The sequence below is a fragment of the Phodopus roborovskii genome, unplaced genomic scaffold, assembly GCF_943737965.1.
Source record: "Phodopus roborovskii unplaced genomic scaffold, PHOROB, whole genome shotgun sequence".
NCBI classification, from domain to species: Eukaryota; Metazoa; Chordata; class Mammalia; order Rodentia; family Cricetidae; genus Phodopus; species Phodopus roborovskii.
In genome coordinates this window covers 3096768-3108044 of record NW_026125295.1, presented here as the reverse complement: position 1 = coordinate 3108044, position 11277 = coordinate 3096768, and the positions used below count along the sequence as shown (strand labels likewise).

General features: G+C 45.6%; 1 protein-coding gene across 10 annotated transcripts in view; it reads left to right on the top strand.

Moving 5' to 3' along the window:
• The first annotated feature begins 401 nt into the window (after positions 1–401).
• Positions 402–11277, top strand: part of Cnot10 (CCR4-NOT transcription complex subunit 10) — a 44509-nt gene continuing 33633 nt past the window's right edge. For 6 of the 10 annotated variants that reach the window (XM_051201878.1, XM_051201887.1, XM_051201877.1 and 3 more), the window contains exons 1-4: positions 5634–5847; positions 7999–8093; positions 8835–8996; positions 10971–11121. In XM_051201878.1, the coding sequence (XP_051057835.1) occupies positions 5649–5847; positions 7999–8093; positions 8835–8996; positions 10971–11121 (607 nt within the window). In that variant the 5' untranslated portion in view covers positions 5634–5648. Of the gene's footprint in view, positions 516–5633; positions 5848–7998; positions 8094–8834; positions 8997–10970; positions 11122–11277 lie in introns of those variants that run through there. The other 4 variants (XM_051201931.1, XM_051201905.1, XM_051201924.1 and 1 more) reach the window with 1 other exon arrangement.

Sequence of the window (11277 nt, the reverse complement as noted above, 5' to 3'; positions counted from 1 at the left end):
CAGCGCTTGGCGCATAGACATCAGGCGTGGCGCCTGCCATTTTGGTGAAGCGCGGAACCAAAGCGCTACCCTTTCCGTGTTTCACTCCGGGCCTGCACCAGTACACTTCCGGCTTCGCATAGGCACCAGCTTCCGGGGCCGAGGCCAGCTTCTGTTCCCACGCCCAGCAGGCGGCGCAGCTGGCCCCGCCCCGGAAGTGGTGTGCTCCTGGGCCGCTGCAGGGCGGAAGCTGCGGATGGCGGGGAGGAGAGCCCTGCACAGGCGGATATGTTGGCGCTGTTGCTAGACGACGAGCGGTAGCTTCGTCACTTCCTCGGCCCGTGGTCCGTTCAGGCCCGAGCCGGGGGCGCCGGGAGCCGGGTTGAGCTTCGACTTGTCGCCCGCCCGCCTTGCAGAAGCTGCGGCCAGCCCGGCGGCGGGAGTCGGGGCCAGCCCGGCGGCGGGAGTCGGGGCCACGCCACCTGCAGGGAAGAACCCGAGCCGAGGCGGGAAGATGGCTGCAGACAAGCCTGCAGGTGAGGCGCCCGCGCCGCGACCCCAGGGGCCGACAGTCGGCGCGCGGGGACGGCGGGCCGCGCGGGGCACTCGAGGGCCGCTGGACTCGGCCCCTGGCTCCTGACGGCCGCCTCTGCGGTGCGCCCTCGGCGGCCCGCGGTTCTCTGCCGCGACTCCTCCCGAACCCGCCGCACGCACACCGTCCTTGCCTCGTTCTCCAGGATCACCCACCCTGGCCCGGGAAGGAAGCTCAGTCATGTCCCTCCGCTTGCCCGACGCTTCAAGGGGAGGTGCTCCCGAGCTCACACTGTGGTCTCAAGGTCCCCGGGCTCAGCCTCGGAGACTTGCCTCTGGTCAGCGTGCCCCGTGGAACCCTTCTGAAAACTGACCAAATAGACGAGAAGGTTCCGCGTGTCTTCCGCCTGGCCCCCGGTTTACGCGGTTTCGCTACTTGGTTTCCTCTAGCTTCTGGAGATTAACTGATTTCTTAAAACAAACCAAAAAAAAAAAAAAATCTTAATTATGTGCGTGAGGGCAGGTGCCTACAGAGGCCTGAAGAGGACGTTGGAGCTACTGGAGCTGGAGACCAGTGCGAGCCTCCTTTTGTGGCTGCTGGAAACCCACCCAGTCTTAGTCCTCTGCAAGTGCCGCTAACCGCTGAGCCATCTTCTCAGCCCTGATGTTAAGTTCCTAATGTCTACGATTTTCTGTAGTGCCCCTCTAGAATTTTTTCCGTTAGGGAATATGAGAGTTTCTCGCCCATTGCTTGGAAAGTCTGCTTTGTTTCTACCAAGAAAGTATTATCCTTTGTGGTATTCAGGTTTTAGTGGAAGAAAATTAATTGACAACAATCTGAAGTGAAATCTAATTAGAAGAAGAAATTTGCAGTGGGCGTAGATTTTAGGTGCCCCTCATCTCAACACCTGACAAGTGAGCTCTAAATGAGCCTGTCCCAATACAGATAAACAAAACCACTGGCGAATCTTCTTGGCGGTCCCTCAAGAAAACAGTGACTGTTTAGGGAGTGGGGCTAATACAATGTGCTGTGGAATTGATTGGTTGGTTGGTTGATTAGTGGTTGAGACAGGGTCACACTGTAGCCCTAGCTGGTCTGGAGCTTGCTTTGTAGACCAGGCTGCTCTCAAATGCAGAGCCTCCTGAGGGCTGGATTAAAGGTGCTATCAGATTTTACATAGGTGGGTCAGAGACGGCCTCTCATGAGGTTTTGGGTTTGCTTTTGGCTTTTTGAATTACTTTGAACTGTGGGTGTGTGCACTTGAGTACAGCAGATGCCTGCAGAGGCTGTGAGAGGAGTTGGGTCCCCCGAAGCTGGAGTCACAGGTGGTTGTGGGTGCTGGGAATCAAACTCAGGTCCTTTGAAGAGCGGTGTGCTCTCTTAGTCACTGAGCCCCAAGGTGATTGTGTGTGGATGCGTGGTGTGTGTGCATTCATGTGTTGGCTTCTACGGATGGAACTCAAATTGTCAGGCTAGTGTCATCGTACTGCAAGCGCGTTTGCCCTCTGAGCAAAGTGAAGAGATGGTCCGTATGCTGTAGGATGGATGAAGGATAGGCACTGCCTGTCCAAGTCGAGACAAGGAACCGACAAGGTCCTTGTTAATCAAGACACTGCTTGTTCCCCAGTTACCATTCTCGTTAGTGCAGCCATTGCATTCCTTTCCCTGGAGCCATCTCAGGTACGGCATCGGCTCACTGCTTCATTCATTCACCCACAAGGAGTCTGCAGGCACTGCTGTAGGTGTTGAAGTGCCCGTAACACAGGCTGCCTCTGAGGCCTGGCACTCGGTTTGGTTAGAGCTGTATAACATGTCTAATTGAAGAAGAAAGATCCAGAGCAGCCTTGGTTTTTTTGGACTGGGACACCATTCCTGCTGAGACGATGAATTTGTGTGGAGTTGATGAGTTTGGCAAAGTTTTCATGAATCTCTGCATGGTTCTGGCCCTCAGGTCCCCATATTTTCTCTTTCATACCAGTCTTTTTGTTTTGTTTTTTCAAGACAGGATTTCTCTGTGTAGCCCAGACTGTCCTGGAACTCGCTCTGTAATAGAACAGGCTGGCCTCAAACTCACAGAGATCTGCTTTTTCCTCTGCCTCCAGAGTGCTGGGATTAGAAATGAGCTCCACCACTGCCCGGCCTTCAGATTTATTTTTAGTTATGTATATGTATGTGTGTCTTTGTGTGGGAATATGCATATGTGGAGGATATTGGAGGATGCCAGAAGGTGTTTTGATCCCCTGGAGCTTGAGTTAACTTGCGGGTCTAAGCTGCCTCATGTTGGTGTTGGGATCCACACTGGTTTCCTGATGAGTAGCACACAATCTTTTTTTTTTTTTTCTTATTTTACATATCGATCGTAGTTCCCTCTCCTTCCCTTCTTTAAATTGTTATCTATTCACATTAGTTTTCAGAAAGGGTTATTAGTCTCTTTCTGTCCAATGTGTTTGCCTCAGTGATGTTTTAGTTTTCATTTTGTGAGTTCATGCATAGGGTATGTATGTGTGTGTGTTTTTGTGTGTGAGGCACACATGCCATAGTGTGTGGGTGGGTCACGGGAAAGCCTTCATCTTCCACATCTTCCACTGTTTTGTTTTTTAAGATTTGTTTCATTTGGAATTATCTGCACACTTGTGTGTCTGTCCGTGGTTATATGCCTGTGAGTGCAGTGTCTGCAGAATTCAGAGCACAGTGTTGGCCCCTAGAACTGTAGCTGCAGGCAGTTGTGAGTCTCCTGACATGGGTCCTGGGAACCAAACCCTGGAAGAACAATGTGCTGCCCTTAACCAGGGAGCCATCTCCCAGCTGCCCAGTTTGTATCTGAGGCAAGAGCTCTCTGGTTGTTTGCTACTGCGCTGCATTCTCCAAGCCAGTTGCCCTCCAGCTTTCCAGGGGGTTCGATTGTCTTCACTGTGGGAGTGATGGAGTTACAGTCACATCCCATCCTGTCTGGCTTTAAATGGGCTCTGAGGATCTAAACTCAGGTTGTAAGGCTGTGTGCCTAGCTCTTTTACCCACTGAGCCATCTCTCCAGTCCCTCACTGCTCTTTATTTTCCTAAAATAATCATTGGGTTATTTCCCATGATTGTCCTTACTCTTTAATGTGGGTTGTGAGCTTTTCACAGTTGGCTTTCAAATTCAGGTCCCCTAACCCCTGAGGCATCTCTCTAGTTAATTACACATCTGTCTGTCTATCCACCTATTGTGTCTATGAGGATGTGTGCTCCAATACGTGTGGAGGTCAGAGGACAGCTTATGAGACTCAGTTCTTTCCTTCAAAGAATCGAACTTGAGTTGCAGAGAGTTGAACTTGGGTCATCGGTCTGGGTGGCTTGTTGAGTCATCTTGGTGGCCTGAGAAGCCTTATTTAAGCCTCAGTGTTCCTATGTCAAAGGTAAAAATGGTGGTGTCTTTCTCCTAGATCTAGTAAAGGCTTAAATGGTGTCAGTTCTGGCCTGTGGCAGTCACTTCCTGTGGAAATTGGGGGGTGGGGTGGGTGGGTTCAAGTCAGGATTGCTCTGTGTAGCCCTGGCTGTCCTGGACCTTAATTTGTAGACAAGGCTGGTCTTGAACTCACAGAAGTCTGCCCGTCCTGAATGCTAAGATCAAAGGTGTGTAACACCACTGCCGGGCCCCTATCAGATGTTTTTTAAGGGAACCTCACTTTAAACAGCCTCTTGAAAGAAATACATTGGAAAGAAAGGAGGGAGGATTTGTGTAGTTTCTTCCTGCTTTCTCTTCCCATTTGGTTAAAGATCATTTAACAGGGAAGAACAGATTTTCTTTTGCATCTGGATTGTATGACTGTTTAACAGTTGATGAGCCGGTAAGTCCTACACTAGCCTCTGACTCACAATCTTCCTGCCTCAGCCTCCTGAGGTGCTGGGATTACAGATGTGTTTCCTCGTGCCCAATTTATCTCAGTGTGGATGCTAAATGTCCCAAATCAAATGGCAGCATTTCAGCCTCTGGTGAGGACACTTGTGGCTGTGTTATGTGATGGATGGCAGGTGTATGAGAGAGATCGTGTGATAAAATAGGAATCAACCAGGTGTGGAGACATGGCCTGTAATCCCAGCCCTTGGGATCTGAGGCAGAAAAATTGCCCACAGGCTTGAGGTCAGCATGGGAAATGTAGTAAATTCCCCGTCTTCCTCACCTCAACAAAACAAAGCTGGCCTTAGACTCAGTGTCCCTGTCTCATGTACACACTTGATCAGGATGTTTGAAACCACAGCACTGCGACTTACAAGTATCTCACTCTGCTCCCTGGAATATGTGTCCTCCATTTTATCCAGTTCTGCTTTTCTTAAAGTAGAAGGAACATAGTTTGTGGGGCTGAAACTGTAGAATGTAACTGCTTTGAGGCGCGTGCGTGCGTGCGTGCGTGTGTGTGTGTGTGTGTGTGTGTTAGTTACATGCATATGAGTGTGAGCTAGTATGTGGAAGCCAGAGGACATGTCTTCCATTGTCATCTCTGAGCTAGGGCCTTTTAGTGAACCAGAAGCTACCTGTTTGGCTAAGCTGGCCACTGAGCCCCGGGATCCTCCTGTGTGTGCAGAAGGATGCACAGACATTCCCACTCTGTATGTAGGGGCTAGGGATTCATACTCAACACCACCACGCTTTCAGAGCAGAGCGGAACCCTACCCACTCAGCCCACATTCCTCTTTTGGCCATGTGACTTCTTTGCATTGTATTGAAGGCATTGTGAGAGTTTGGGTGAGTTCATTTTGCCTTTGGGTGGTAGAAACCACATGAGCTGTCCTAACTGCTCTCTGTGACTTCAGTGAGGGCTGCTGTGCCAGCACCAGTTGGAGGTAGGCAAGAAGACTCAGATGGATCCTTGGCTGCATAGTGAGTTTGGTTAGCCGGGCCTACGTGAGAGCCTGTCTCAAAAACAACAAAACGAAAAGACATTTGTGTCTTACCCTTCGGCATTGTTTTTCCTTGACCCCGGGACTGTGTTTGAACAGTACAGTTTGTAATCCTCCTCCAATCAGCTTTGAAGCGGTTAACATTCTGTGTTGGAATATGTCTGCTTTCAGTTAACTGACTTTCAGTTTGGAAGAGGTGTTGCGTTTCTTTTCTGTGTAGTTGAAACCTAAAGGTGTGTGTGTGTGTGTGTGGTTAGGAATGAAGTCTTTGAGTGTAAAGAGTGTCAAGGTCTGTGCATCCAAGAGCTCTGTACGCCTTCGTCAGCCGTGTTCGTTAGGCCAGGGCAGAAGGAAGGTGAAGCTTCTGGAGGAGCGGTCTTACCCGCTTTCCATTGGCAATGGAGACTACTTTTGGACAAGTAAAGATACACTGTGGGATTATGTGCAGACGCTGTCTGGTAAGAAGTCAGCAGCTACAAATAGTGCATGTCTTTTAAAACATTAGAAAACCTGATTTCAACCCTGCAAATGCACAAGAAGTAAAAAACAAAACAAAAAGTCATCTCTTGGAAGTATTTTTTTAGTTGTTATCATGAAGTAAAAAATGTAGGTGAATTATGGTTGACTAATATTTAAAAGAGTATGTAACTCAGTTCTCTATAGACATAGAAATGAGTTTCAGAGTCTATCAGCCCCAGTCTGGTCATTTACCTTGAAGTTGGTCAATTTCCTGGGGAATTTTAAGACACTTTCTGTTTTCTAGGGATGATGACAGTTGTGGCTGTGTGAGTCTGATTTTAGTGGAAGATAGAGGCTTAATTTAAATCTTCAGTGTCCTAGATGGACCTCATGGCTCATCCTGTAAGTCCAGCACTTGGGAGGCTGAGGCAGGAAGATTGCCATGATTTTGAGGCTAGCCCCAGACTGAGCTAGTGTTAACATCCTGTCTCAGAGAGAGAGAGAGAGAGAGAGAGAGAGAGAGAGAGAGAGAGAGAGAGAGAGAGAGAGAGAGAGAGAGAGATCTTCAATGCCACATTGAGTAGTTAGGATCAATCCCTCCTTCCCTTCCTCCCTTCCTCCCCCCCCCCCCACACACACACAGAGTGTTGGGGCTCAAATCCAAGGCCTTAACTGCTAGGCAAGCACCTCTACCAACTCAGCCAGCATCCCTGCCTTACTTTGGTTTGGTTTTGGTATTAAGTATGGAACACTTCACAGATCTTCAAGTCATCCCTACAGCTGGGCCTCGGGGATCTGCTATTATTCCAGTTTTAGTAAGTGTGCTGCCAAAATGAGCACTTTATTATATTTTAGTTTTGAAACAAGGTCTCACTATCTTCCTTGGGCTAGTCTTGAACTCCTGGATTTCTACCAATCTTCCTACCTCAGTTTTTTAAACCATCAATGATTTTTTTCTTTTGGGGGGGTGGTTTTTTTAGTTTTTGCTTTTTAAAGATTGATTGATTTATTACATATACAGTGTTCTGTTGCATGTTTGCCTGAATGCCAGAAGGAAGGGGGCACTGGATCTCATTGTAGATGGTTGTGAGCCACCATATGGTTTTTGGGAACTGAACTCAAGAGCTCTGGAAGAGTAGCCAGTGCTCTTAACCTCTGAGCCATCTCTCCAGCCCTTGCAACAATATTTTTCTTTTTTTTTTAGTTAGGGTCTCCTGTCTTAATCTGACCTTGAGTTTGCTAACTGGAGTCTCCTGACTTTACCTTTGGAGTGCCAAGCATCTCCATAGTTGATTTTTGTAGTGCTCAGGACTGAACCAGGGACCTCGTAGGTGCTAGGCAAGCATTCTACCAATTGATGTGCATCCTGTTCCTTTGTTCATTTCGGTGTTACTAGGAATCGAACCCAAGGCCTTGTATATTCTAGGTAAAAGTTCTCCCACTAGATCACTACAGTCCCAACTCACTATTGTCTTAATTCACAGGAAGCATACATACGTGATTGAACCACCTTGGCTAGGGTCTGCTTAGATATACAGATAACTCTGGCTTTCTACTTAAACTTCAGCCTAACTTCAGAACTCTGAAGGTAAAGCTGAGGAAATTATTAGGACTCTATCCTGTTTCCCAAATGAGACTACATTTAATAAATCCTGTTTCTGCTTTTTACTATTAATTTGGCTATTTTAATTAGCTCATCAAGGATGAATGGCCAAATTTTGTTGGCGCACAGTGCTCAAGATCCTAAATCCCCAGCAACACACACACACACACACACACAGACACACACTCTGACAGGTGTAGAGGCACATGCCTGTAATCCCAGCATGTGGGAGGTAGAGTAAGATCAGTGAAATCCTGGGTTTGAGGTTGTTGACTACACGAGACTAGCTCTAAACTTATTCCCCCCCCCCACCAAAAAAAATAAAACATGGAGAACAAATTCATTGTACAGTTTCATTTCTTGTGCGTGTGCAGACATGTGATGAGCTGTGGAACCTATGTGGAGGTCAGGATAACTTGTTCTCTGCACCCTTTAAGATTTGGGGATCAAACGGGTTGTCAGGCTTGCATGCAGACAATATTTTCTCTTGCTGAGCCTTCTTGCCAGCCCCAACTTCCATTTCTAAAGGAACTTTGTGTGTTTGCAGATCAGGGAGCAGAGAAACATGAAGGGGCAGGCCAGTCGCCTGGGGTCACCGACCAGGAGAAGGAGCTGTCCACCAGTGCTTTCCAGGCCTTCACAGTAAGAGATGCTTTCTCTCCCCACCCACCTGCTCAAATCGGGTCTTACAAGTTTATCCTGTCATAATTCAGGGATTGACTTTAGGGAGAAGTAGGTTTCGTTTTACGTAAACGTGGTGAACAGACTGGAAGCACTTGGAGCCCCTCGAATTTTTGTTTTCCAGACATGTTTTAACTCCAGTGTTGTTTGAGTCTCTTAAATCTAGATAGGTAAATGTGCGGGTTAGTCTTTCCATTTCCCTACTCTGTTCATCTCCTGTCTTGAATGTACCTTAAAGTGTAGCACCAAATATTTGTTGTCAGAATTGCAACTTCTCTGACATTAAACAATTTGAAAAAAAAAAAAAAAACTTATGATATACATGTGCATACATTGGAAATATACATTAGGCAGAAGAATTTGATTTGCATTCAAGGTATATTTTCTAGGATCTGACCTTGTAATAATTGCATCCCCTTTCTAGCCTCTCCTGTCCATACCCTGCCAGCGATATGTGCACTATGTATCATGTCTGCATATGTGTGTTACAGCTCTCCCTGCTGAGGATAGAGCCTGAGTCTTAGATAAACATGGAGGTGTTCACTGACATTGCTCTACCTAGGGCTTTCACTTAGAATACTAAGGGGATTCCCCCTTTAGAACCTAAGTCAATGAAGGAAACGTGTTTGGAAAAGCTGCATTGTTCTTAAAGCTGATATGGAATTCTGTGTATATATGTGTGGTTTTGTTTTTTCTTTTTAGTCTGGAAATTATGATGCCTGTCTGCAACACCTTGCCTGTCTCCAAGATATAAACAAAGATGATTACAAAATAATTTTGAACACAGCAGTAGCTGAATTTTTTAAAAATAATCAAACAACAACAGATAATTTGAGACAAACACTTAACCAGCTGAAGAATCAGGTGATAAATGAATTTAACTGTAAACATTTGTTGTGTTAATTTGTGAAATATAAATAGTTAAGGAAAATAAATGTGATTTCTTGCCTGATATTAAAAACAGAATTTCTACTTTTCTGAATCCTTTGTTGCTGTTAGTTTTGTTTGGATTTAATTATTATTCCAGTCCCAGCATTGGGGAGGCATTGACCAGCCAGCCAAGCCAAGGCCAAGACCAGTGAGAAACCCTGTCTCAGAAAAAAGATGGAGAGCAGTAGAGGATGATGGGTGATGTTGACCTCTAGCGTTCGTAGGAGCCTCACACACAAATACACAGACAAATTTTAAAATAAACTAACACTGCAAGAAGGCCTTTCTTTGGAAATGGAGTTCTCTCTTTGTAAGATACCTTTTAATCTGAAGGTAGTGGCTGGCTAAGTAAGGAAGCGCTCGCCCCCTTGAGCTGCTGGTCAGCCTCTGAGCTCCCCAGCCATGTGAGGCTCAGCCATGTTGCTGACTGAAGTCTGATTGTGAACCACTGTGCTCTGTGAAACTTTAGGTTCCGTGCCATCAGCACCCAGGTTGTCAAATCTGTGTATACCACACCACTGCATGCTTTGGAGAAATGTCAATCACAGTAAATTTTACAACTTTATATGATAATTTGTTTTAATTTTATGATGACAAATGTTAGTTTTAATGTGGCTAGAATTTTAGTTATGTGTGTTATGTGTAATTAGAGAATTGTTGTGAAATGTAAAGAGATTAAAAGCAGCCTGGTTTACAAAGTAAGTTCTAGGCCAAGCCGGGGCTACAGAAAACCCTGTCTCAAAAAAAAAAAAAAAAAAAAAAAAAAACAAGTAAGCCAGGCATGTGCATGCTTTTAACCCTAGCTAACACTCAGGAGGCAGTACTCTGAGTTCAAGGACAGCCAACACTACATAGTGAGATCCTGTTCCAGACAAACGAAAAGGCAATGGTAAAATACAAGCTTAGTCTATAATGCCTACACTTGTTAAGACGAGGCAGGAGGATTGCTGTGTGTTTGAGGTCATCTGGGGCTATTTTATTTTCAAAAATGGAAGGATGGGTTGGAGAGATGATGGCTCAGCACTCAGAGTGCTTACTGCCCCCGGGAAGACCCAGCACACATGGTGGCTCACAGCATTTGCGTTTTTTCTTTTTCACTGTGGGACTAGGTCTTGGTCTCCCTTATTTGTTAGATAAATATCTGCATTCTCACTATGTAGCTTTGGCTGGCCTGGAACTTGCTATGTAAGTCAGACTCAAAATGTTTTGTTTAATAAGATTTTAATGTGAATGAAACAGATAAAATAATTTCTAGTAGTTAGGACTAGTTGAAACCTAAAGGTACTTTGGCTGGAGAGATGGCTCATTGGTTAAGAGCACTGGCTACTCATCTAGAGGTTCTGATTTCAATTCCCAGCGCCCACATGGCGGCTCACACCATCTTAACAAGAACTGGACCCCCTTCTGGCCTGTACATGTAGAGCACTTATATATAAAATATAAATAAATACATTTTCTAAATTAAAAAGGAAGCCTGAAGGTACTATTTTTTGTTATTTTATATTTTATATTTTGTTTTAAAGACAGCGTTTCTCTGTGTAGCCCTGGCAGTCCTGGAACTTGCTCTGTACACAAGGCTGGCCTTGAACTCAGGGATCTGCTTGTCCCTGTCTCCTAAATGTGCCGCCAGCCTGGTGAAGGTACTATTAAAATGTAGGAAAATAAGAATAAGAAGTGTGGGAGCTGGGCATGGTACCAACATCTGCACTCAAAGCTATTCAAAACATTGGCCTGGAGCTCACTGTATTGCCCTGGCTGACCTTGAACTTAGGCTAGTCCTTCTCATGCCTCAGCTTTGTAGGTACTGAGATTACAGGAATGTGCCATACATCCAGCTGAATTCTTTCACTTTTGCAGTTTGTTTTCTTAACTGTTGTTAGAGCACATTCTGCCTGGATTGTTTTGTAGGTTCACTCAGCTGTTGAAGAAATGGATGGATTAGATGATGTTGAAAACAGCATGTTGTATTATAATCAAGCAGTCATTCTTTATCATCTGCGGCAGTATACAGAGGCCATATCTGTTGGTGAAAAACTTTATCAGTTCATAGAACCTTTTGGTATGTTATCTGTTGGGCCAGAAATCTCATCCTCTCTAACTTCCAAACTCAAGTGTTTTCTTGTTTATTTTTTTGTTTTTGTTTTTTTTTTGTTTTTGTTTTTTTTTAATCTAGATGACCTAAACTAGAGCTATATGTCAGCATTTAAAGGGAATA